This window comes from Megalobrama amblycephala, linkage group LG17 (genome assembly GCF_018812025.1).
Source record: "Megalobrama amblycephala isolate DHTTF-2021 linkage group LG17, ASM1881202v1, whole genome shotgun sequence".
NCBI classification, from domain to species: domain Eukaryota; kingdom Metazoa; phylum Chordata; class Actinopteri; order Cypriniformes; family Xenocyprididae; genus Megalobrama; species Megalobrama amblycephala.
Window position 1 is genome coordinate 33,320,653 of NC_063060.1, and position 23,937 is coordinate 33,344,589.

The following is a 23,937-nucleotide window of genomic DNA, read 5'->3' on the forward strand; positions in this document are numbered from 1 at the left end:
AAGTGAACCAACTCGTTAACAGACATTTGGTTATGAATCAGATTACACAAGTCACAATGCAACTCAGTAAGTAAGTTGGATGCTGATTCAGTAGCTGCTCTGAAGGATTTGGTGAGGTTTTTCAGTGAAAGATATGTCCGACTGATTGGGTTTGGGATTAACTCATTGGTTGGGGCTACTGTACCTTAAACATTTTTATTTATTGGTTTAAAGAGTACAAAAAAATAGGCATTATTAATTAAATTATTTATATAATTGTAGCATTGGATGAGTGACACACACAATCCATCCTTGGCTTTATATACATAAAATGGTGCCTTTGGAGGACACTGAAGTGTTTAATCATTATCAACATATATTTTTAAATAAAAATAATTCAATAAATGAGTTCCAAATTTGAGCCCCACACTTTTCAGCACTCCGGCGCTCTAACATTGGATAGTTTGGATAAAAAGAATAGAGTTATTTCTGAATTAAATGCAACTCTTGAGTTCTTACATGGAACAATTAGTGGCACAGTCTTTGTTAGCTGTGTCTTGAATGGATGGTTGGTTCATGCAGTTTTAAACAGTGGAGTATGAACAGATACCATCATTTTTTTTATGAAATAAATAAACAAACACATGTACATGTAGCTTACATAGTCTATATGCATATGTGCATTATAACCTCAGTGATGACATTCACTGTCAATAATTCACCTTGACAACAATCCCTTATGGCATCAATGCACTTTAGCTATATTCGTTATTTGTTCTAATGTGTCAGGGGAATGTTTTTAAAACACTAATCAAAATAATATCATACCTTCTGTTCTCTTTTTTTTTTTTAAAGAACATCAAAAGATGCGCTTGAACCATTCTCCTGATCCTTTTGAACAAGCGCGAAAAATGACGAAAGCTTGCTTGAATCAGAGCTCTGGCATGACTGTGCGCAGCACGCTACAATGAGTTCGGATTGGTCAATTACTGTTATTTATATAGTTTGTTAAGAGAATTTTAAAATTTCGTCTACAGCTGTGTCGCCTAATCTTGTATGACTTTCAAGAAGACGATCATTTCAGTTTTTTACTTTCAACAGGTTGCTCTACATAAGCTTATACAACAGCCTGTTGAATGTCTGGATAGTTGTTTATAAGATGAGTAAATTTTCAGTTTCTATTCAAGAAATTTCTATTCAATTTCACTGACACAACCAAAAAACATCCAAACAAACAGAGCTGCATTTCCACAAAATGTTGTAAGCCTGGTGATACCAATGTTTTGTACGATCTACTTAAGGCAGGAACACACCAAGCCGACGGTCGGTCGTCGGGCAGTTTTTCTTCGTCGGCCGACTAAGTTTTCTCAGTGTGTTCCGTCGGCTGAAGTTGGTCCTCGTCTGCTTTTTTTCGGCCGATTTGAAATGTTGAATCGGCGTTGGAGCTCGTCGGTCCGTCGGGCCATCTGATCATTCTGATTGGCTGTTCAGATACTGCCGCCTGCTGGTTCGGAAAGGCTTTTCATCTCACGCAGATGCAGAACTGACGTGCTACTTGGCCATCGGCTGTTTAGCGTCGGTTTGGTGTGTCAGGCCAACTTTGGAAACAGGCACTGCCGACGTGAGCCAACTCCACAGTCTGCTTTCGTCACCACTAGTTCGTTGGCGTCGGCTTGGTGTGTTCTGGCCTTTAGGCTCACCGCTTACAAGGCTTTGGGGAAATGCAGTCCAGAGTTCTGACCATGTGTACACTTTTATAAGTTGATATTCTGCATATTAAAGTTTTTTTACTTTTATTGTGAGCTTTTTTCAGCCTTATTAGGAAGTAAATGTGCTTATGTGTCATGGTGGCGGTATTGAAGAACCATTAGATGTCTAAAAAAAATTGGATGCCTGCAAACGTATAACACTGGAAGTGAGTTCTGTGGCTTCCTGAAGTGCACAATGGGCTCTATTGTTGTTCTGTGCTAAGGGTCAGGTTGTTCTTATTACACCATTGTAGGATGTTCTGGACATACTCCCTGTGTGCTGCTGACCCTGTATGCTTTGATAATGGAGCTGGGAGAGAAGGTATGTAGTTTGTAGAAGATTGAAGAGAGAGTAATTGGGTGCTCTGTATGAACCCCTAGTTAGAATGGAGGAGGTCTGGTTGCCTAATAGCCTGGGGTGTGAGATATTGAAGTAGGGTGTTAAAGGCAGAGTTAATAAGAATTCTGATGTAACTGTCTCTGTTCCAGGTGTAGAGCATGCCATCAACTTTTGACCTATTTACATGGTATGCAGAGCTGTAACTTGGGATTCCAGGCCATCTGACTGTATATTGCTTTCTGTTACACATAAGCAAAATAAGGATTTGGCCTGGAGGAGAGTGCATGTTATATTGCATACAGTATGGTAATCCCACCAAAAATATTTCTTGGTATTTGTCTCATCAAAGCTGTCTTATTTCTAATCCTTGATGTTTGGAATTCAACAGAGACAAGGAGCCACTTGTGGTGTTCAGTCAATCACAACATTTTATTGGCTGCCCTGAGCATAGTTTGAACAGCTTATGAAAAATCAGACAACTTAAGCATCTCTCAATCCCTCTTATCCCCTGAAAGCCCACAACAACAACCTGCACTCATATAACTTGAAATGTTCAAACTGCTAGCATCATGTACAGTACTCTTTGTGGGCAAATTATTTTTGGGGTCCCTAGAATTCCCCACAACATTAGCTATGGCCCAAGTGGCAGGCAAATAAAATCATGATGCTTAAAGGGATAGTTCACCCAAAAATGAAAATTCTGTCATCATTTACTCACCCTCAAATTGCTCCAAATCTGTATAAATGTCTTTGTTCTGCTGGACACAAAGGAAGATATTTGGAAGAATGTTTGTAACCAAGCAGTTCTCAAACACCCAATCCATTTAGTACCATAGTAAGGAAAAAAATACTATGATAGTCTATGGGGGCAAGATCTGCTTGGTTACAAATATCTTCCTATGTGTACAGCAGAACAAAGAAATGTATATAGGTTTGGAACAACTTGAAGGGGAGAAAATGGTGACAGAATTTTCATTTTTGGGTGAACTATCCCTTTAATTGTACCATTTTTGTACATATATTGTGCATTAGCTTCAGTATTTTAAGTAGAGAACATAATCTACAGTTTATTTTTAGACTTTGGTCAGTAGATTTTGAAAGATGTTTTTTCCCACAATAATTTCATTAACTCTTTCCACAGTTGCCACAGTGACTTGATTGCTATGTTTCATTGGTTTGTTGAGGTGAAGCTTTCATTATCTACACTCAAGCGAAACTGCAGCTCTGATGATAAAAAGTGCACACTGTAATCATATGCAAACATGTTAAATCTATAAATGTAATATATCATTAAATTGCCTTAACCACTGTGATAACACCAAACGGTTAGAATATATATATATATATATATATTTTTTTTTTTTCCTTCACCGCAACCATTATTCCTCCAGAGGGAATCTTGCCCCATTTCAGCTATAAATGCTAATTCAAATTCAGTTAGGAAATAATCAGTAATGTCATACAGTAATATGATTTATATATATATATATATATATATATATATATATATATGTAATTTTTTAAGAATTATAATATTAGACTGCTTATATAAATGTGTTAGTTCACAGGTTTCAGGTAGTGTTTCAACGTTTGCTATATATAACATGCCCGAACGTTAGCGTTTGTCAATCAAGCCAAACCGTCCATTCAGAAACCGAGAAAATTGGAGGCCGATCTCTCAGGTTGACGCGCGAGCTGGCTTGACTTAAGTTTTCATGAGGATATAGTTTATGGACTGTTTTGATTTCGGTAATTACATCTAGAAAGGTAAAAGCAGTGATGACATATATAATAGAGATATCTGAAAGCGAAACGAAAGTGATATTGGCCTCGTCCAGTGGGGAGGACGCACGAGAGGAGACCTGCGCATTTAATTGGTATGTGTAGCTATACTGTAATACTGCATTTACAATGCTTATCAGTGGCATGCACTTTGATCGTGAAAGTGAAAGTGCCCTTTGCGGTCACATCACATCATTTAAATCTTGTTAACTTAGTTAATGCACTGTAAACTAGCATGAACAAACAATCAACAACTGTATTTTTTAATAACTAACATTAACAAAGATGAACTAATACAGTATGTATTGCTCATGGTTAGTTCATGTTAATACATTATCTGATGTTTAATAAATGAACCTTATTGTTAAGTGTGTATTGTAAACTCATGTAGCCCATATTTTGTAGACCACGTTAATAAAAACGTATGTTGTTCAGAACATATTTTGAGTTGATATCCAAAAAAATCATTTTTACAGATGGAAAAAAAAACAGGCAGTATAGACATTATTATAATATTATAGCCGATATAATTAACCAACTTAGTTTTCTTACAGTCAACTTACTGTTGCAAGTGAAATTAGTCATTGAGCTTTGTTGATATGCTTCAGTGTCACTATAATTGTCAATTCAGTTACTGAGGGAGTGACTTTAAAAGAAGCTTTTTTGTGACAATTTTTTTATATTTAATTTAAATCATTGGTTTTTTTAATGACAAAAACAAAATAGTTTTTCAGTTATCATGACTGTTATAACACTGGTTATTCAATAAACACATATTACTGTTACTAAACTCTGCTCAAAATAAATTTAAATTCTAAATTGAACCATATCGTGATACGTATCGTATCGTGGCTTTAGTATCGTGATGCGTATCGTATCGTGACATTGTTGGTGATACACAGCCCTAATATATAGATGTAATTTTTTAAGAATTATAATATTAGACTGCTTATATAAATGTGTTAGTTCACAGGTTTCAGGTAGTGTTTCAAGTTTGCTTATATATAACTAATGAGCAATGAAAGGCAGTTCTAGTTTGGAACCGATCAATGTATATGCAGTAAAACAGGTAAAAACATGGACTGACTTTTCTGACCAATACAAGGTAGCCTATTTGGGGAAACCAACCAACAAACCAACCAAGTGCTGTGCATTCAAGTGAATCTGAAACTATACCAACCATAACTAATGGGAACCTAGCCTCACTCCTCGCAATAATGTTTCATGTACTTTGAGGTTTCATGTGTTTTTCACATATTCATGAGGTCTTTTCTTCATTGTCTCCAGTGCAATTTTTTTTATTTGAAAATTTTAAAAGATATATATATATTTTTTTTTGTTCTGGTTCCTAAACAAAGCTAAATTTATTCAAAGTTTCTACAGCTATTTCAAACATAATGTGTTGCAGGAGGGTTTTGGACTGATGGCTCAGTCCTACAGTAAGTAGGCTGCTGACCAACCAGATAATATCAGATGGGTAGAGGGAGAGAGACTTGTGTTGGTGCATTATTCAATGTTCCTTTTTACCTACATTGTGAAACAATGATGTTACTCTGCAAGCACCACAATTTGCACAGACAATGCACTGAGGAATGATGTCCTTTTTGACGACCCCTTTCCATTCATCAGCATTATGAAGGACTGCAAATAAATGTCTCATCTCTCTGAGATGAATAATAAAGTATCATATTAACTCTTTCCACTCCACTGACGGAATTTTCCATCATTTATGACACAACTTCCCCTGTGTTTCACGTTTTGAATCTGAATTTGAAATTATTCTGAAACTGACCCGGCCGTAGTCTTTGACAAAATTGTGACTTTTTCAGCTTTTTGTTCAGAATGTTGCTTTTTTTATGAAACTTGCCCAGATTCAAGTTTTGATAAATGAAGAATGCATGAAGCTAGAGTTAAAGAGTTAGATAATTATTTCTAGTCAATAGCCACAGACATTTCTGATTCAGTTACATCATTCACAATTGTTATTGGATGAATAGTTAATTACTAGGGCTGTCAATCGATTAAAAATTTTAATCTAATTAATTACATACTCTGTGATTAATTAATCTAAATTAATTGCATACATAATTTTTGCTGTGACAGTATTAAATATTTCAATTCAAATGAATCAATGCAGGGTTTTTCCTGGGTCAAAAATGGTCTTCGGTGGTGACAGACATGGTCATCCACACAAACCGTAAAAAGTGCGCTACCCACGTGATCTGCGAGCCCGATACTGACAATAAAGTACCTGTCACTTTCACTGCAATTCTTTCTTGCCCTCTTTGCAAAAAAAGAAAAAAAAGTGATTTTATAGCTTTGTAAGAGATGCTTTTTTGCTAAACCTGAAAAGTATTAAAAAGTAGCATTTAGAAGTTGTATTAACTAATAATATAATTTTCTACCATATACAATTGAATGCACCTAGTTAACAACAACTTGCTTTGTTCTGGTTTCACCTCACTCCAGTCTAAACTAACTGATTTTATAGGTAGGCCTAATTTACTACACATTGTCATTTAAATAACCTGAAAATATTGTGGATTATTAAGGCTAATTTTACTAACCACTCTTGCTAAATGGGGTAAGCACACTTATGTTCTCATTTCAGAGTTGTTCGAGTAAATGATTCATTATAGACCGTGTGGACAGATCAGTTGTTGTCATGATTCATTAAAATGAATCTGTTCAAATGAGTCATTAGGTCACGAATTGGACATTAGCGGACGTTGACGCGTTGCGTGCGAATCGCGACTGTCATTAGGACATCGCAAAAGATTTGTCAACACAGAAAACACTTCACCACTGGATAGGATTTTCTTTTTGTTACTGAAAGTGTGATTTATGTCAGCTGCACGTGCAGGGCGCCTGTTAGAGAAGATGAGGTGACGTTCTATTGAGCACTATTCACACCCAGCAGTTATTCAGGAAAAACATTCTCCGAATGCGCCTCGTGAAACATGGATTCGGTCTTACGAACTTTTAGCATCGTGTCAGTTGATTTAGATTATTATGTGTGAGGTAGAGAGAGTTAAAGACGGTGCTTACTTTGAAGACTGAGAGAGCTCGCGTGCACGAGGGAGGAGCTGTGCTCGTTCTGTCCGTCAGCGCAGCAGTCATCTCCCTCCTTCATTTTACAGTTGAATGGTGGCTAGAATGGCTCCAGGTTCAAAGGTCAATACGGAATGGATTAATCTGCGTTTTTTTTTTTACGCATTATTTTTTCTCAGATTAATTAATCGAAATTAACGAGTTATTTTGGCAGCCCTATTAATTACCTCATTAAAGTCGTTAAGAACACAGTCACAGATTAATTTATGTCTCAATCAGTGAAAAGTCATGTGGATGACTACATTTTTTTTAGACCAGTGTAGCCCAGCACTGCACATCATTTCAGCTCATAGTAAAGGCACCAAGACCTGAACTTTGGTAGACTTATAATATTTATTTTATATTTGGCAGATTATTTGATATATTTATTACACAGCTCTCTGGAATACTTTTTTTCTAGTCAGTCTTCTATTTAAGTCCGTTTAGTCCCAAACGTCTTCCATTTAAGGATTATGGAGGCCACTGTGCTCTTAGGAACCTTAAGTGCAGCAGAATTTTTTTTGTAACCTTGGCCAGATCTGTGCCTTGCCACAATTCTGTCTCTGAGCTCTTCAGGCAGTTCCTTTGACCTCATGATTCTCATTTGCTCTGACATGCACTGTGAGCTGTAAGGTCTTATATAGACAGGTGTGTGGCTTTCCTAATCAAGTCCAATCAGTATAATCAAACACAGCTGGACTCAAATGAAGGTGTAGAACCATCTCAAGGATGATCAGAAGAAATGGACAGCACCCGAGTTAAATATATGAGTGTCACAGCAAAGGGTCTGAATACTTAGGACCATGTGATATTTTGGTTTTTCTTTTTTAATAAATCTCCAAAAATGTCAACAATTCTGTGTTTTTCTGTCAATATGGGGTGCTGTGTGTACATTAATGAGGAAAAGAATGAACTTAAATGATTTTAGCAAATGGCTGCAATATAACAAAGAGTGAAAAATTTAAGGGGGTCTGAATACTTTTCGAATTCAATGCAGGCAAAGATATATTATGAGAAAAACAAAATAATTAGTTGACCTCTTTTTGTCGTTCATTTGTCATGCAATGAACAAATCTTTGTACCTCTTTACCTAACTACTTCCTGACTTCAGCATCAATACTGTAATGATGTTTATAGCTTCTGCCCTCCCTTCAACTGAGTTTCTGCCTAATGATACTGAATGAATTGATTATCCTGGTTCATAACTGTTAATCTACTACCAGTTAATGGTCTACTAATAAAGACACTTTCATTGGGCTCATTGTTCATTCACTTACTCTAAAACACCCTATCTTCTATAAAATAGCTGGTAAGATAGGATAATTCATTTCCTACCAATAATGATTGATTTTAAAATATTAAAAAATATGCTGTTAAGTTTTGAGAGTCATTTGCAATAGTTTGCAGACAGGTTGCTGAGAATATGTTCATTTTAATGTTAACAAAATCCACTCCTAGTCTTTTTTTTAATGACAATGTCTTTTAAGCATTGATTTTGATTTTTAATTAATAATTGTAATAACAAATAATGAAGACATGAAGACATGGCTCTGTAATGCCAAAGGTCATTTCAATCTACCATCCATGCTCGTGACCACACTGTGATGGTTATGAGTCTGCAGGTAACATGCTGCCCAGTGTCTAACTGAAATGAAATAAAAATGTCTGCAGCAGTGTCAATGCCTCCACAGAAAGCTATTTTGTTGTAGCTGATTTTATAAAAGAATGTGAAATATTTCTTACATTCACAAGTAATTAATTGCAATAGATCATTCATCTACTGCAGCTTAGTTTCTGTACACTAGGGAAAATCATGGCTTTTTATTCCTTTTAAACAAAACATTCTATGTGCCGGTTAGTTCAAGGACAGGACATACTGCACACATGGAGCTGTGGATATTAAAACTCTCAAGGCTTTCTGAATATAATCTGCAAGAAGGTGTAGCCAAACTCATCACTTAAATGTGGTAGCCACTTTTTATAACAAAAAAACAAACAAAAAAAGAAGGGTATAATATAATATAATATATCTCCTGTGTGTTCTTTTATTTGATTTTTGATTAAAGACTGTTTTTGTTAAATTCTCCATTGTCATGTGATCTCTACAGCCACATTATGTGACAGAAATATAATACTGTATATTTAATAGCAATTAAATATATAGTAATGCCTTTTTCGCATTTTCATGTATTATGCTGTAAGTCAGTGAGGAGTAGCAATACCCAGGGTTATGATTAGAGGACAAGTGAGATGAACATACAGAAGTTTCAACCTTTTTGTTTACTGCGTGCTACTTCAGATTTTAGTTACATGAAGGTATGAAATGATTTAGTTCATGAAACTATAAAGAGTGTAAGAGGGTTGCTCTGATAAGAACATATCCAGTGTTCAGCCTTCTAGCTTGCTCAAAGGCTTCATAACTTTTATGTTTGGGCTTGTATATTATATAACATTTGTGAAATGTAGTTTTCTTGAAAAGCCATCATTGGAATTGTAATAATTTTTGTTGTTTATAGTTGTTTTTTTTTTTTTTTTTTTTTTTTTGCATTAGCAGTTTATCTAAAAATTAACATGGTATAAGGATTACACTGGTCTATAATTTCTTTAGAAGTCATCTGCTTCAGAAATAAAATGTGCTATTTATTATGTATTTTGGTGTGCTGAATTTAAATATAACAATTAAAACAACTGATTGGCTACTGTTTCAAATAAGTTTTTACATTTAAGTTTATTGTGTAGTATGTATATTGTGCAGAAGTTGAGATCCCTTCCCTTTATTATTCACTTATCCTGTGCCATTCCCAAGACAAGGGATGTACATAGCGACCCTAGCATCTTGAAAACTAGAGCCAATCAACAATTTTAAGCATTGTTTGACTATGACTTGACCAGTGTCATGTGGAAATTGCTTTGAGGCATACTGGTGGCTACTTGTCCCTGTGATATAGATGAGACACTCTTGACCCAGAGAAAAGAGGCAGATTCTGAATTAATTTGATTTTACATTTTGCAAGTAAAAATGTGCCGTTATCATTTCACTACTCCGTTCTGTGATGAAATCAGAGCTTAATCATGCACTGATAATTAACTACATAAAGGACATTGAAAGAAAAAGTATTATTTAGCTTTATTGTGTTTTGACTGACCATAAAAAAAAAATTTTATATTAAAAGGCTCAATCAAAATAAAAGTGTGGATATATTATTCAGTTTAGGATCATTACTTAGGCAATAGGCTATACAGATTATTTTGTTATTGGTTCTGGTACTGTAATGTCATGAACTGTTATCTCAGAAATATTGCTTTGCTTACCAGCTTTACAAATCCTATTCAGTTTATTCTATTCCAGTTTCTCCTTTTTGTTTCTCAATGAAAATCTATTTGTATTACCTCTTCACTAAAGAAGGATTAGCTGTTGTTTGTGCAGTATTCATAGTGCCTATTCCCATGTGGTGATCACAGAAGGGATCAGTCTCTTTCATCAGGCTCTTCTGACTGTAATTGATTTTCAACATTTGGACATAATACTGTATGATCAATAGGCTAAAGAAAGAGGATTCAGCTGTGATTCATGAGCCTCATTAAGCATCTGTAAAATGCAAATGAGGTGATTTGTTAGATGCTGATCAAACCTGTAAATAAAACAACAGGAAATACTGTATTTTATACAACAGTTAGTTCCAGTCCTTGAATGTGATTGGTCGAACAGCGTGTATTCAGTCCGGACAGCACTGCGAACCAGCCACTCCTTCAATTTGGTCAACAACATTAATTCATTCAGAATCAAAACAAGTGACTTTGAGTGAATCAATAAATCATTCATATAGCCTAACCAATTCATTCAAAACACTGAATCATTCAGAAATTAAACAAGTGACCTTCTTTATAAGTAAATCATTAAATCATTAATGTAACAAATTCATTCAAAACACTGATTTAGAAACTAAACAAATGATTGCCTTTATAAGTGACTCATTGCATTGTTAATACAACCAGTGATTCATTCAGTAAGGAAATACCACTGTGAGACTCTGAGATGAGCAACGGTTATTTCTGCTTGTTCGTAACTATTTTCATTGGTTGAGCAAAATGGACAAACTAACTGTCAATTAAAACCTTAACTTCTTGTTTATTGAACTGCTGTATTTCAACAATATCAGACTGGCAATCGTGCTGTTGGTCTGAATATGCTAAGAATCGGAACAGCTGGACTTTTGCCCATTGTTTAAACATAAATGCTTGATTATTTAAATGACTTACCACCAAAATGCTCTATGAAAACAATCTCTTTAGTGTATTTCATCTGTTAGACAGAGGCAACCCCATTCATACACTGCCCTCCTTCTGATATTAGCTTACATCACCCCTCAGAACACGCTCTGATTGGTGGAGAAAGCTGGGGGAGGGGCCTACATTCAGCATGCCAGACTGTGGCTGTGGGGGCAAGAGTATCTCACTCGCCTGCCTGCCAAGTGCTAGAAGCACTCTGGAGACTGAATGCCTCATTCTGAATACTGCATGTTGCTGTTTGCACTTCAGAAGAGTCAGTGTTTATAGATTCGGTCAGTTGTCGTCTTCTCATCTCCTCTAATTCTCTGTCTGCATGTTTTTACCTTGTATTTTTCTTGTGTTCTTATGTAGGAGGCTCTTGCAGCCCATTGTTGGATGTTTTTGCTGCTTTGAAGGAAGAGTTATCACAGAGGTGAGGTGACGGATACAGTATCTGCTTTCTTTGATCTACATGCCAGAGGATGTTCAATGTGAACCTAATACAATCATTAGACTGAATTAGATACAGATCAAACCACTGACCACAAATATTGAAGGAAATGAACACCTCACATCATCATGGACTGCATCATTCGTACCGGAATCACAGCCAGGGAGCTCTGCCAGTGGGAAAGCCTGATCAGGGTGAGAGAGGATCAGCCTCTGGATGCTATGAGCAGCTGCTCATCTCCACAGAGGTCTTCCTCACGCTCGGGCTCGTCAGTCTCCTTGAGAACATTCTGGTGATTGCTGCTATTGTCAAGAACAAGAACCTTCATTCTCCCATGTATTTCTTTATCTGCAGTTTAGCCGTAGCAGACTTGTTGGTCAGTGTCTCCAATGCTTCAGAAACAGTCGTGATGGCGCTCATCACAGGGGGCAACCTGACCAACCGCGAGAGCATCATCAAGAACATGGATAACGTTTTTGACTCGATGATCTGCAGCTCGCTTTTAGCCTCCATTTGGAGTTTGTTGGCCATCGCGGTGGACCGGTACATCACAATATTCTACGCCTTGCGCTACCACAACATCATGACCCAGCGGAGGGCGGGGACCATCATAACCTGCATCTGGACCTTCTGCACGGTCTCTGGTGTGCTCTTTATTGTGTACTCGGAGAGCACCACCGTTCTCATCTGCCTTATCAGCATGTTCTTCACCATGTTGGCTCTCATGGCCTCGCTCTACGTCCACATGTTTCTTCTGGCCCGGCTGCACATGAAGCGCATTGCTGCCCTCCCTGGCAATGGCCCTATCTGGCAGGCAGCAAATATGAAGGGGGCCATCACCATCACTATCCTGCTGGGGGTATTCGTAGTGTGCTGGGCTCCCTTTTTCTTGCACCTCATCCTCATGATCTCCTGCCCCCGGAACCCCTACTGCATCTGCTTTATGTCTCACTTCAACATGTATCTGATACTCATTATGTGCAACTCAGTCATAGACCCTCTCATCTATGCCTTCAGGAGCCAAGAGATGAGGAAGACCTTCAAGGAGATCTGCTGCTGCTGGTATGGACTGACCTCTCTATGTGTATAAGGTTTTCTGTTTGACGTTAAAATACTGATTGTGAGATGTTGGCTTGCAAGATAGCACAAGACAACAAATTGCTGATGCTTAGAATGCACAGTAGGAGATCTGATTACACTGCATAGCTGTGCACATTTATTTAATGCCCAGAGAAATGTGATACTATGGCCGTGCTGACCATAAAAACCTCATTGTGATAAGCTAATTTTAATGACTCAAGGATTTGGTTCAAATCTTTTTTTCTTCATTGACCTACTGTTTTGGTGTTTTCTCATATATACCAGATTCATTTATTTTATCTGCTGAATAAGACATAAAAAGTGCCAATATTTAAAGCATTATATGACAGAAAATGTGTTGTAATTCAGTGACTCAAGCATATGCACAATATTTGGCAACTGAGATTATGTTCTGTTAGCAGGTTGGTACTGCCTGAGGACCGTTGCAGCTTGATAATTGTGTTTCAGACTGCATGTATTTTTTATATTTTGTAAGTTAAGATTTATTTTTTTGCAATGCCATCTGATGCAATAAAAAAAACATCAAAATGAGAAATTATACCTCATAGATTTTTTTTTTTTTTTTTTTTTTGAGGCATTGTTAAAATTCTGCCATTGGACATTTTGCTCTACTTTTACATATTGTCTTGGTTTACTTCAGATTTTGTTCCATTTTCTTCCTTCCCAGCTTCAGTGTCATGGAGCTCAAAAGATAGCTCATCTAGTAGACGATTGCCTACTTTGTTAGTCCATTTTGAAGGTTACCCTATATTGTGCTGCATGGACTCTCATCTCTCGCAACTACATAAGAAGGGATTTCTGTCAGTTTGCACATTTACTAAGCTCTCATTTATATCCATGATTTCCCTCTCATCCAATGATATTACTTGACCTTTAAATCAAACCAACTCAACTGAATGTACTAAAGAAAATATTGTGATTATTTCTCTCAGCAAGCTGAGGTCTATAGTACCTGGAGAAAGCTATCAGTTGGCATTCCTGTTAGCAATAATAATGGCTCAGCTGGTGCTGTCCTCTGGAAATATACAATTTCAATTCTGCCATCTTTGATAATGGGCACTCTTTCTAACTTAAAAGTGGTTTTGAGCCGATCACCTAAGCTGTACATGTCAAATTTCTCTGGAGCCACATTGAAAATGACATGACAACACCAATTTGCTGATGGCACCAAAAGCTGATGACACCACCACTTCACTAGCGATTATCCTGAGCTGTGTCATAAAAAAAATCAATCAATCAATCAATCAATCAATCACTCTATCTATCTATCTATCGAGCTGTCAAGCGATTAAACATTTGAATGTAATTAATTACATGTGGCAATTAATAAATTCCAAATTAATCGCACATCAAAATCTGGCTGAAAAAGTACCCCCAAAAGATCATTAAAAGCCATTATTGTGTTAAATGAGAAAAGCATCAAATAGACATTACGAAACATAGCTTTAGAAAAATTTTTTTTTTTATTTTATTCAACATATAATTTGTTACAAATAAACCTTTACGCTTCAGTGGCCATGTACGGAAGAGGATTAGGGCCAAGCAATAATAAAAAAATAAAACCATCTCGAGATTAAAGTTGTTAAATTTCGAGAAAAAACTCGTTAAATTTCGAGAAAAAAGTCGAGATAAAATGTTGAGAATAAAGTCATTAAATTAAGAGAAAAAAGTCGTTAAATTACGAGAACAAATTCGTTAAATTATGAGAAAAATGTCGTTAAATTTCGAGAAAAAAGTCGAGATAATAAGAGAATAAAGTCATTAAATTAACAAATTTATTCTCGTAATTTAACGAATTTGTTCTTGTAATTTAACAACTTTTTTCTCGTAATTTAATGACTTTATTCTCGTAATTTAATGACTTTATTCTCAACATTTTATCTTGACTTTTTTCTCAAAATTTAACAACTTTAATCTCGAGATGGTTTTATTTTTTATTTATTGCTTGGCCCTAATCCTCTTCCATAGCCATGAGGGTGAGTAAATGATAACAACATTTTCATTTTTGAGTGAACTATACCTTTAATTTTTTTTTCTATGACATTTTATTTTTTTAATGAAATGATACTATAAATAAGAAACTAAAACTGCCAGTAGGTGGCAGTAAATGTTAAATGAGTAAGTCATAGCTGCATCCCAATTCAGAGACTGCATCCTTCTAAAGGCAGGAACACACCAAGCCGACGGTCAGCCGTCGGGCAGTTTTTGTTCGTTGGCCGACTAAGTATTCTCAGTGTGTTCCGCACCGTCGGCTGAAGTTGGTCCTCGACATTTTTTTTAGTTTGTTTTTTCAATTCAAATGTTGACTCTGCGTCGGAGCTCGTCGGTCCCTCGGGCCATCTGATCATTCTGATTGGCTGTTCAGCTACTGCCACCTGCTGGTACGGAAAGGCATTTCATCTTGCGCAGGCGCAGAACAGACGTGCTACTTGGTCGTCGGCTGTTTAGCATTGGTTTGGCGTGTCAGGCCAACTTTGGACACAGACGCTGCCGACGTGAGCCAACCCCGCAGTCTGCTTTCATTGCCACTTGTTCGCCGGCGTCGGCTTGGTGTGTTCTGGCCTTAAAGGCAGGAACACACCAAGCCGACGGTTGGCCGTCGGGCAGTTTTTCGTCGTCGGCCGACTAAGTTTTCTCAGTGTGTTCTGCACCGTCGGCTGAAGTTGGTCCTCGTCTGCCTTTTTTTGGCCGATTCGAAATGTTGAATCGGCGTTGGAGCTCGTCGGTCCGTCAGGCCATCTGATCATTCTGATTGGCTACTCAGCTACTGCCGCCTGCTGTTTCGGAAAAGGCATTTCATCTCACGCTGGCGCAGAACTGACGTGCTGCTTGGCCGTTGGCTGTTTAGCGTTGGTTTGGCGTGTCAGGCCAACTTTGGACACAGACGCTGCCGATGTGAGCCAACCCCGCAGTCTGCTTTCATTGCCACTAGTTTGTTGGCGTCGGCTTGGTGTGTTCTGGCCTTAAGAAAGCAGACATCACAGACCACGCCTTCGAAGACCACGAAGGCAAGTGGTGCTTGCTGCAGAGCCAAATGACCTCCAGCTTCCCCTCTCTGGAGCTCAAGGGTGGAGAGCTTAACCTGTTTAATGGGTTGAGAGATGTTATGGGTAGGGTTAGGGTGTGATTGGGGGATGCAGTTCCACCCATTATGCCCACAGCAGGTCGAGAGAGTGGGAGCTGGAGCTCCAGAGAGGGGGATTATATAATATATAATATAACCCTAACCCATACTCTATATAATCGTATTTTAAGTCAACATTTGAACCTATAGAGTTTTTTTTTTTTTTTTTCAGTTGTATCATTAGATATTTGAACATAATACTTACATTTAAAAGTGTAATTCAGCAGTCTCTCACAAAAAATCCTGTAGTCACCGGTGTGCTATGAATTCTGGGATAGGCAAGGCCACGAAGGACCCATCTGTTGTACCCTTCATTGCATGGGAAACAAAGGACGCATTTAGAGGGGACAATGGGACGGCCTTCGTCGCACCGCTGTGACGAAGGATGCAGCCTCTGAATTGGGACGCAGCTATCGAGTCATTTGTTCGATTCGTTCAAACAGCTGATTCATTCAGGAATGGGCCATTGAATCATTGGCTCAACCGATTCATTCGCTCAAAACACGGATTCATTCAGAAATTAAACACACTGTGTGTTGCTCAGAGACGTAAAACTCATGCAGATTTTTGCCCCCTGATATCTTAAATTTTAGAGGCATATAACTGCATTCTATAGGCTACATCACGCAGAGGGCTATTGTCATGCTTCATGTTCATCTCCAATAAACTGTATGAAATGTAAGATGACTTATAAGTCAGGGGCAGGGCGGATACTTATATATACTTATTATATATTACTTATTCCATCAGGCCCTCCATTAATACATGAATTATACTCATGCCCTTTTTACATGCTTGGACAACTACCTAATTAAAAGCCAATTCTCATTTGTAACCCTGGGGATCTTCCTGGTCCAGTGATCCTTTTCAGCTCAGAAAATTTGGAAAAGAGCCTGTCAGTCTTATATTCATGTAGACTGGTGTTGAGTTTGTACTGGCCAAAAATTAGCATGTGTAATCAATCAATAAAAATTGATTTATTTAAAAAAAAAAAAAAAAAAATGCAATAGGATATTGCATTGTCTAGTGCTCATTATCTGTTTTTTTTTTTGTTTTTTTTACGTTAATCAAATCATTAAAGTTATTTAGAGACTGAGCTCTTTTAAATTCCAAAAAAAAGAAGAAGATTAATTGTCAGGACACCTCTGCATAATAACGATCAGTTTAAGTATGACACGAAGCCCTTCTTTGGGCTTTCTTCATCCTGATAGTGATCACAAACCATTAGCATGTAAAAGTCTCACTGAAATATAAATCCCAAGATTGAGTATCTCAGATTGCTGCTTCATAAGTGCCTTAACAATCATCTCTTTGGTCACAGGTCACATTTTCATTGCTGAATAAAATGCCTTTTCTCTGAACACGTGACAAGGTAAATGCTTCCCTGCCACGTGCACAGTAGATTTTCACAGCTTCAAATGCTATCTGGGTCTGCATGAAAAGAGCTTAAAAATGGAAATGCATAAGTGTAAAATGGAGGCAATTTCATCCTCTAAAGGGAAGGAGATGTGCAAGGGGTTTCTCTCGAATTGGTCTAATTGAGCATGGGCATTGACATATTAGCCATATGCACCCCATTGGCTGTGTGTCTGTAAATGAGCCTTCCTTAGAAAAACCTGAAATTATTTGTGAAAGGGTTCTTTTTTTGACTTGACTAAGGTTTGAGAAGTATCATTATAGTCATTTATTTGGTAATGAAAGAAGGGGAAGATACAGCAATGAGCCTAAAAACATCATGAAAAAACAAATTTGACCGTGTGTTAATTTTGCCTTATTTAGCTCTTTTTTTTTTTATTAAGATATTTTTCATTCTTTATGCTTTCAACAAATTAATTACAGGCAATTAGAAGAACTTAATTGTTTGAGCAAAAGTCTTGTCAGTGAATTTGTGCATTGTTTTGGGGGGAGTGTCTATGATAATGAAGGCTTATAAGGGACTGTAAATAATTATTGGTAATTAAAATGATGTGTTTACTGTTCTGTTAAATTATTGTAAGGTGCTTTAATTTGAAGTCACAATCTTGGAGAATAATGTTCCATCTAAGTAAGCTGGACCTTATTCAAACACATACAGTTTTCATACAAAACTGAGAATTGTCAATACAGGAAAAGAAAGTTAAGGATCCAGTCTAAAGTAAAGGTGTGTTTTGTTACATTGGATATGTGTTGTTAAGTTCAAATACATATGATAAACTTATGTAATTGAGCTGATATAATAAAAATGGATATTGAGCTATGTTGAATGTGATGAACTATTAATTTATCTGTAGAATTAATCTGTGTAGAACTGCATATACGTTGATTAAAAATTAAATGTAAGCAAAAATGACTTCTATGATTGGTTCAGTTTCTGAATTAAAAGTGTAATCTCTTGTTTAAAACCTGCAATAGAGGGCATAGACGTCACTTTCCCGGCGGAATGCGCTCCCTCAGCTGGACTGAGTGGCAAAAGAACCTGCTGCGTAACTGGATTAATAGGAGAAACGGCGAAAACGCGAGTAAAACTAACGAATTACCCTAAAGGTTGGACTCGAAAGTGTTTCTTACAACTTGTCAAATAAACCCAATCCATGGATATTGACATGCAGCCAGGAGTCGTGTTTCCTGACATTTATATATGCCTGATTTGACGCCGGGGAAATACATAAAGCAAATCTGGCTGTGAATATTTTATATAACTACAATATCGGTAGGTTTAAATCTGCTTAATCACTTATATCAATGTTATATCGTCATATTGTCCAGCCCTAAAACATATATAGTTTTATAGTATAGTTTTTGACAGTGTTGTTTATTTAAAAACACCCAATTATGCATAATATAAGATGGAAAATATTTAATTGATGAGTCGTCAACATAATAACAATACAATATATAAGGTACGATTTTACCTCAAAATCCAACAATTCGACACAAAATGATAACTGCAAATCCATGTTTCTTTGCCTGGAGTCCAGCTGTTTCTGTGACTTGCAGTGATCCATTTGCTTCTTTTTCTGTTGCTTTCTCTAGTTTTTAAATATATACCTCAGGGTTTGTGTCAAATCTATTTGTACAGTCAGCCGCAAAGCTCTTTCCCGTTTTGAATGTGTTTTGTGTGTTTTTCGCGACATTCACGCTGAAAACCAATGCTGCCGCTCAGTCTTTTGCCACTCAGCGTGCGTAACTGCAGTCCTAACGGTCGACGGTGACGTCACGTGCATACCCTCATATGCAGAACAGTTATCTGTATGTGCGTTGTGCATCGGCACAGCTCGTCAGCGCGGATGAATCTAATGCTTGCTGTCAGTCACCGCACCGGTGTGGATACTGAACTTCAGAATCACAGATTCTACGTCTTGAAAGTATGACCAATAGGCTATAAGAATTTTCACTGGAAAATCATCTGAACAAGTAAGTAACATGTCTGCCACTTTTGTTCTGACCAGCTGAGGGGAAAAGCATTAGGCTAACAATAAATCGCGCTGCCAATAGGCCTAGTGATTAAATCTAATGATCGCTTAGCTCGGATCACGCCAAACCGTGCAAATTATTATTACTGTTATATTGTTCTCAAATTGTTAATGTTAACAACATCAGCATTGCGTGACTGTGTATACTTGCGTGACTATGTGTATCTTATCGTCTCTGTTGTAGCTTATGATACTCTGAGCACTGCCTATAACTTTTATTGTGAGCACTTCTTGCGAGCACGCTTGTTGTATTCCTCACTTGTAAGTCGCTTTGGATAAAAGTGTCAGCCAAATGAATAAATGTAAATGTAAATATTAGCGTTACCTGTAGATTTCAATTTCTGTAGCCACTCCACAGTCCAAAGTCTTTTGTTTTTTGACTATGGCTGAATCTCCAGTTGTCACTGATGATTGTCATTTGGATCTTTCTGGGTTACAATCCGCCATCAAAATGTTAAGTTTAATTATTTAAGCTGCTGTTTGAAAAGGCTATAAATGATCCGCTACAAGCAGCGTCCTCACGTGATAAAACTGACTAGCCTGGACAGGACTCCTTCCTTTCTGTTTACGGACCTGACGTAATGACGCACAGAGGAATTGCTGCATGCTCAAATTACCTGCGGAAATCCGCCATGCCGCTCTTATTATAAAACATTATTACAAGCTTACTGTTGTGAATCGAGACAAGAAAATTAGAAAGTTTGGACAGTGGCTGGTTAATGTACTTGCTCAAAAATTGATTTTGGATAATTTTTAACCAAAAAAATGTTGCGGACTGCAGCTTTAATGGGTCTTAAAGTAAAAAAAGACTATAGTTTGAATTCTTGATAATAAATATTGGCTAAAAGTAATTTGGCATAATCTTTTATTATTATTTCTTTTCTATTTTAAATTTTGTTTTAAAACATAAATATTTAAAAACCATTTGAACTCCAAATGAAAGTCAGTGTCGACCAACATGAAAGCCATTTTTTTACTATACACGGCAAATGAAAATCAGAAAGAAGTGATGAGTCAAGCTACATTTTTAAAATAAGATCATCCTTTCAGTGAAAATGACATATTGTCCAGATTGAATAAAGTAAACATAAGAAAAAATCTTGATATTTATGATAATTGTAATATATATATATATATATATATATATATATATATATATATATATATATATATATATATATATACCTAAAAATATGTTCAAAACCATTTCAAAAATGATTTCGTTGTGTACACTCATGTGTATTCAAGGTGCAAAGAGTTAACTTTTTTTTTACTTGACATTTTTAGAGCCACCGATTTATTTATTTGTAGAAAATGGTATAATGAATTTTCAAATATGTATGAAACCACCATGCAAATACAAAGAATTTCAAGAATTAGGCACTTGCATTTTGATGGATTTAACTTTTTCATTATCTTATTTGTCAATGACTCATTTACAGAAGTAGGTAGATTTTATTTATTCACTTTTTTTTTTTTTTTAGATTTTTTTTGACAAATATTTCAGATAAATTGATTTAAATAATTCTAGACCCTGATATATAGACATTTTGTTTGAACAAACCTTCAGTGTAAAAAGTAATACGCTCTATCTACTCAATAAAATTGTAGCATTAGATTACAAGCAATATTAATTAAATTCAACATATAAGAATTGAGTTAGAATTAATCAAATTAATTCTTAAAAGTCAACTATTTAAAATGTGTAAAATTAGCAAACAGCGTTACAAAAACCACAAACTGACATAAAAAGTGAAGAGTCAAATTGCCCAACTAAATGAAACATTGATCACCATAATGGTGACCACACATTTTCTATAAAATCAACATCAACATCTAAACCTCTGTTAATTCTTGTGTTTCTCTTTCCTTCAGTGATTCTGCTTGTTATCATCAGGTGTCTTGTTGGCAATAAAAAACAAAGAGTTCTTAATTCATCTTTGATGTCTGTCTGTTATTCAGATATTTTTTGTTTAAATTTTACTTAAATTTTACTCGTTTAAATAGCTGACATTTAAGGAATTAATTTGATGAACTGATGAACTCAATTCTATTTGTTGAATTTGATAAATAATATTGCTTGTAATCTGTTGCCAAAATTGAATGGAGTAGATGTAGCATATTACTTTTTACAGAGTACATTTGCTGTAACTGAATTGAACTGGGTACATTTTGGCTCAGTTTGGAGATGATAATGACACTCCCCCACTCTCCATCATGAACAGCACTATGGCAGCAGTGGAGTCATAGGCTCTACCAGCAGGACCTGAAGTGGGACACTCAGGGCTCCCTTGTGAAAAAGGCCCAGCAGAGGTTGTACGTCTTTCACCAGCTGAGGAAGTTCAACTTGCCACAGGCGCTGCTGATGCAGTTCTACTCATCTGTCATTGAGTCTGCCCTCTGCACTTCAATAACTGTCTGGTTTGGCTCAGCTACAAACTCAGACATCAGAAGACTACAGAGGACTGTTCTGACTGCTAAGAGGATTATTGGTGCTCCCCCTCCAAGAACTGTATACATCCAGAGTGAGAAAAAAGGCTAGTAAAATCCCTCTGGGTCCCTCACATCCAAGCCACCTTCTCTTTGGACTTTTGCTGTCCAGAACAGCCAGGCACAAGAAAAGATTCTTCCCCCAGGCAATCTACCTCATGAACAGTTAAATGTTCTGCCCATTGTTCCATACCTCTTCTATTTCCATTCCCTGTTAATTCTATTATATTCTAAATAGCACACCTGTTCATACAAATATGCGTGCAAACATACCTTGCAATAAAGCTCTTTATGATTCTGATTCTGAGTTTGTGATTTGTGAGGCTTTTTATTTTTTATAGAACATCCCATTTAAAGTGAATGACAATGCAAAACCAAAATAAATGCATGTGCTTTTATGCTCAAATAACCCAACCAGCTCAATAAATGGAGTCACAGAGAGCTATCTGAATACCTGACAAGGGACTCCATTAAATTCTGCAGAGTATTGAGCATACATCTCCTTAATGGACTGATTTTACATACATTTGATGAATAATATGGTCCTCTGTATTAACAGCATCATCCATCTGGGCTCAGTTGAGCTGTTCAGCATGATGACATATGCAACCACTGAGCCAACTGGCACTATCACTTCATGCTGATGTCTGCGCTGTGACAGAGTAACTAATGGTGTTGAAGGCAGATGTGTGTATCAGTTCATTGTGTTTTATTTAGTTCAATCTATGAATAAAAAGAAGAAAAATTGTAACATTTATTATGTAATATATATTATGTTTAGTTTGATTCCATATCCTGTTTTGTAGTTCTTTTGGTTCCCCTTGATTGTTTACACCTGTGTCTTGTTATTAATTTGAAAGCTGTTTCTCATATTCTTGTTGTTGTATTCCTGACCTTCATGTTCCCTGGTTTCCTGTTTTGTTTATTGAAATACCTGCGCCTAGTTCCTCGTCTCCTGCCTTCCTTGCCTCTCGTGTTACAATAATAAATAAACCAAAGTAATATTCATTGCTCTTCATAACATTAGCTTAATGTGGAATATTATAATATTAGCTTTAGATGGAAACTCCAATTAAAATTAAAATTTAAGAGACATTCAGGAGAGGAATGAAAGAAAAATGGAAAAAAAAAATAATTTAATAATATTTCTGAACCAACTGAACCATGAAAGTGAGAACCAGGTTCAATTACACCTGCAAGATAACAAGGCTAATGCAGTAAGATGATATTCACAATCACGGTGAGCCACTGAGGCAAGTCTATTTTTGCCTTACATTATGACTTTGTAGAAAAAGAGAATGAGATGTGAATAAAATGTATTCATTAGGGAGTTTCAGCGCTGTGGGAATGGTGTGTTCTGTGTTTCTGTGAGCTGCCGGCCTGCATCTCATCACAGTGATATTTAGTGCAGATGAGAACACTCACAACCTGGCACAACGCCCCCTTAGACATGATGTCAAAAACTGTTTGACGCACCTCAAAGATGCAGTTTCCATATAGTGCTTCCATACGTGTTTACAAATGACATTTAGTCTCATGCTTTATATCGCATAAATAATTTTAAATGACCCTTAATGGATCTTAAACAATGTTAAGAGATTTAATTCCCAATTTCTCAGGGAATAGGTTGATTTTGGATAAAAGTGTCTGCCAATACATACAAAACTATTAATTCATTCCATTGATCTGAATACATCTGCTTAGCAGTGGTGATCTATGAGGGAATTTTCCAGGCTAGCTGGAGTGTAAATTAATATTGATCAAACCTGCTCTCTATACATTTTATGAATAAAATAATGTTTCCATCATATCATTTAGCTTATAATTATGCTTCCATACACAGACGATCTCTCTCTGAAAGCTTGAAATAGCCTTGATTATTAATGACACGTTATAATCCTTCTGATTACCAACCTAGCACTTGTAAACATAGGAAATTAATATAACAAATCATGAAGTGCCATTAATCACAGACCACAGCCGTCATTGTGAATGAGATTTTCCCCGGAGCATGGATGGGGGGAGGGGCCAGTAAGGGCCTCTATGACATACAGTAGCTTGCCCAATTTTATGGAAGGCCCACCCATAAATAATAATCCCAGACTATCGCT

At 36.6% G+C, this 23,937-nt stretch overlaps 1 protein-coding gene across 2 annotated transcripts; it reads left to right on the forward strand.

Annotated features, from left to right (window-relative positions):
• The first annotated feature begins 3,789 nt into the window (after nt 1-3,789).
• Nucleotides 3,790-13,288, forward strand: mc4r (melanocortin 4 receptor). Of its 2 annotated transcripts, XM_048164601.1 has the most exons (3): nt 3,790-3,944; nt 11,581-12,785; nt 12,817-13,288. In XM_048164601.1, exon 2 carries the CDS (start codon nt 11,769-11,771, stop codon nt 12,747-12,749), a length of 981 nt encoding a protein of 326 aa, XP_048020558.1. In that variant the 5' UTR covers nt 3,790-3,944; nt 11,581-11,768; the 3' UTR covers nt 12,750-12,785; nt 12,817-13,288. The 2 variants fall into 2 exon arrangements, with proteins under 2 accessions (XP_048020558.1, XP_048020557.1); XM_048164600.1 differs by having other exon boundaries at nt 11,581-13,288.
• The last annotated feature ends 10,649 nt before the right edge of the window (nt 13,289-23,937 follow it).

What these genes read in the sequence shown, in the direction of transcription:
- mc4r (XM_048164600.1), top strand. Translation starts at nt 11,769, where the DNA reads ATGAACACCTCACATCATCATGGACTGCATCATTCGTACCGGAATCAC.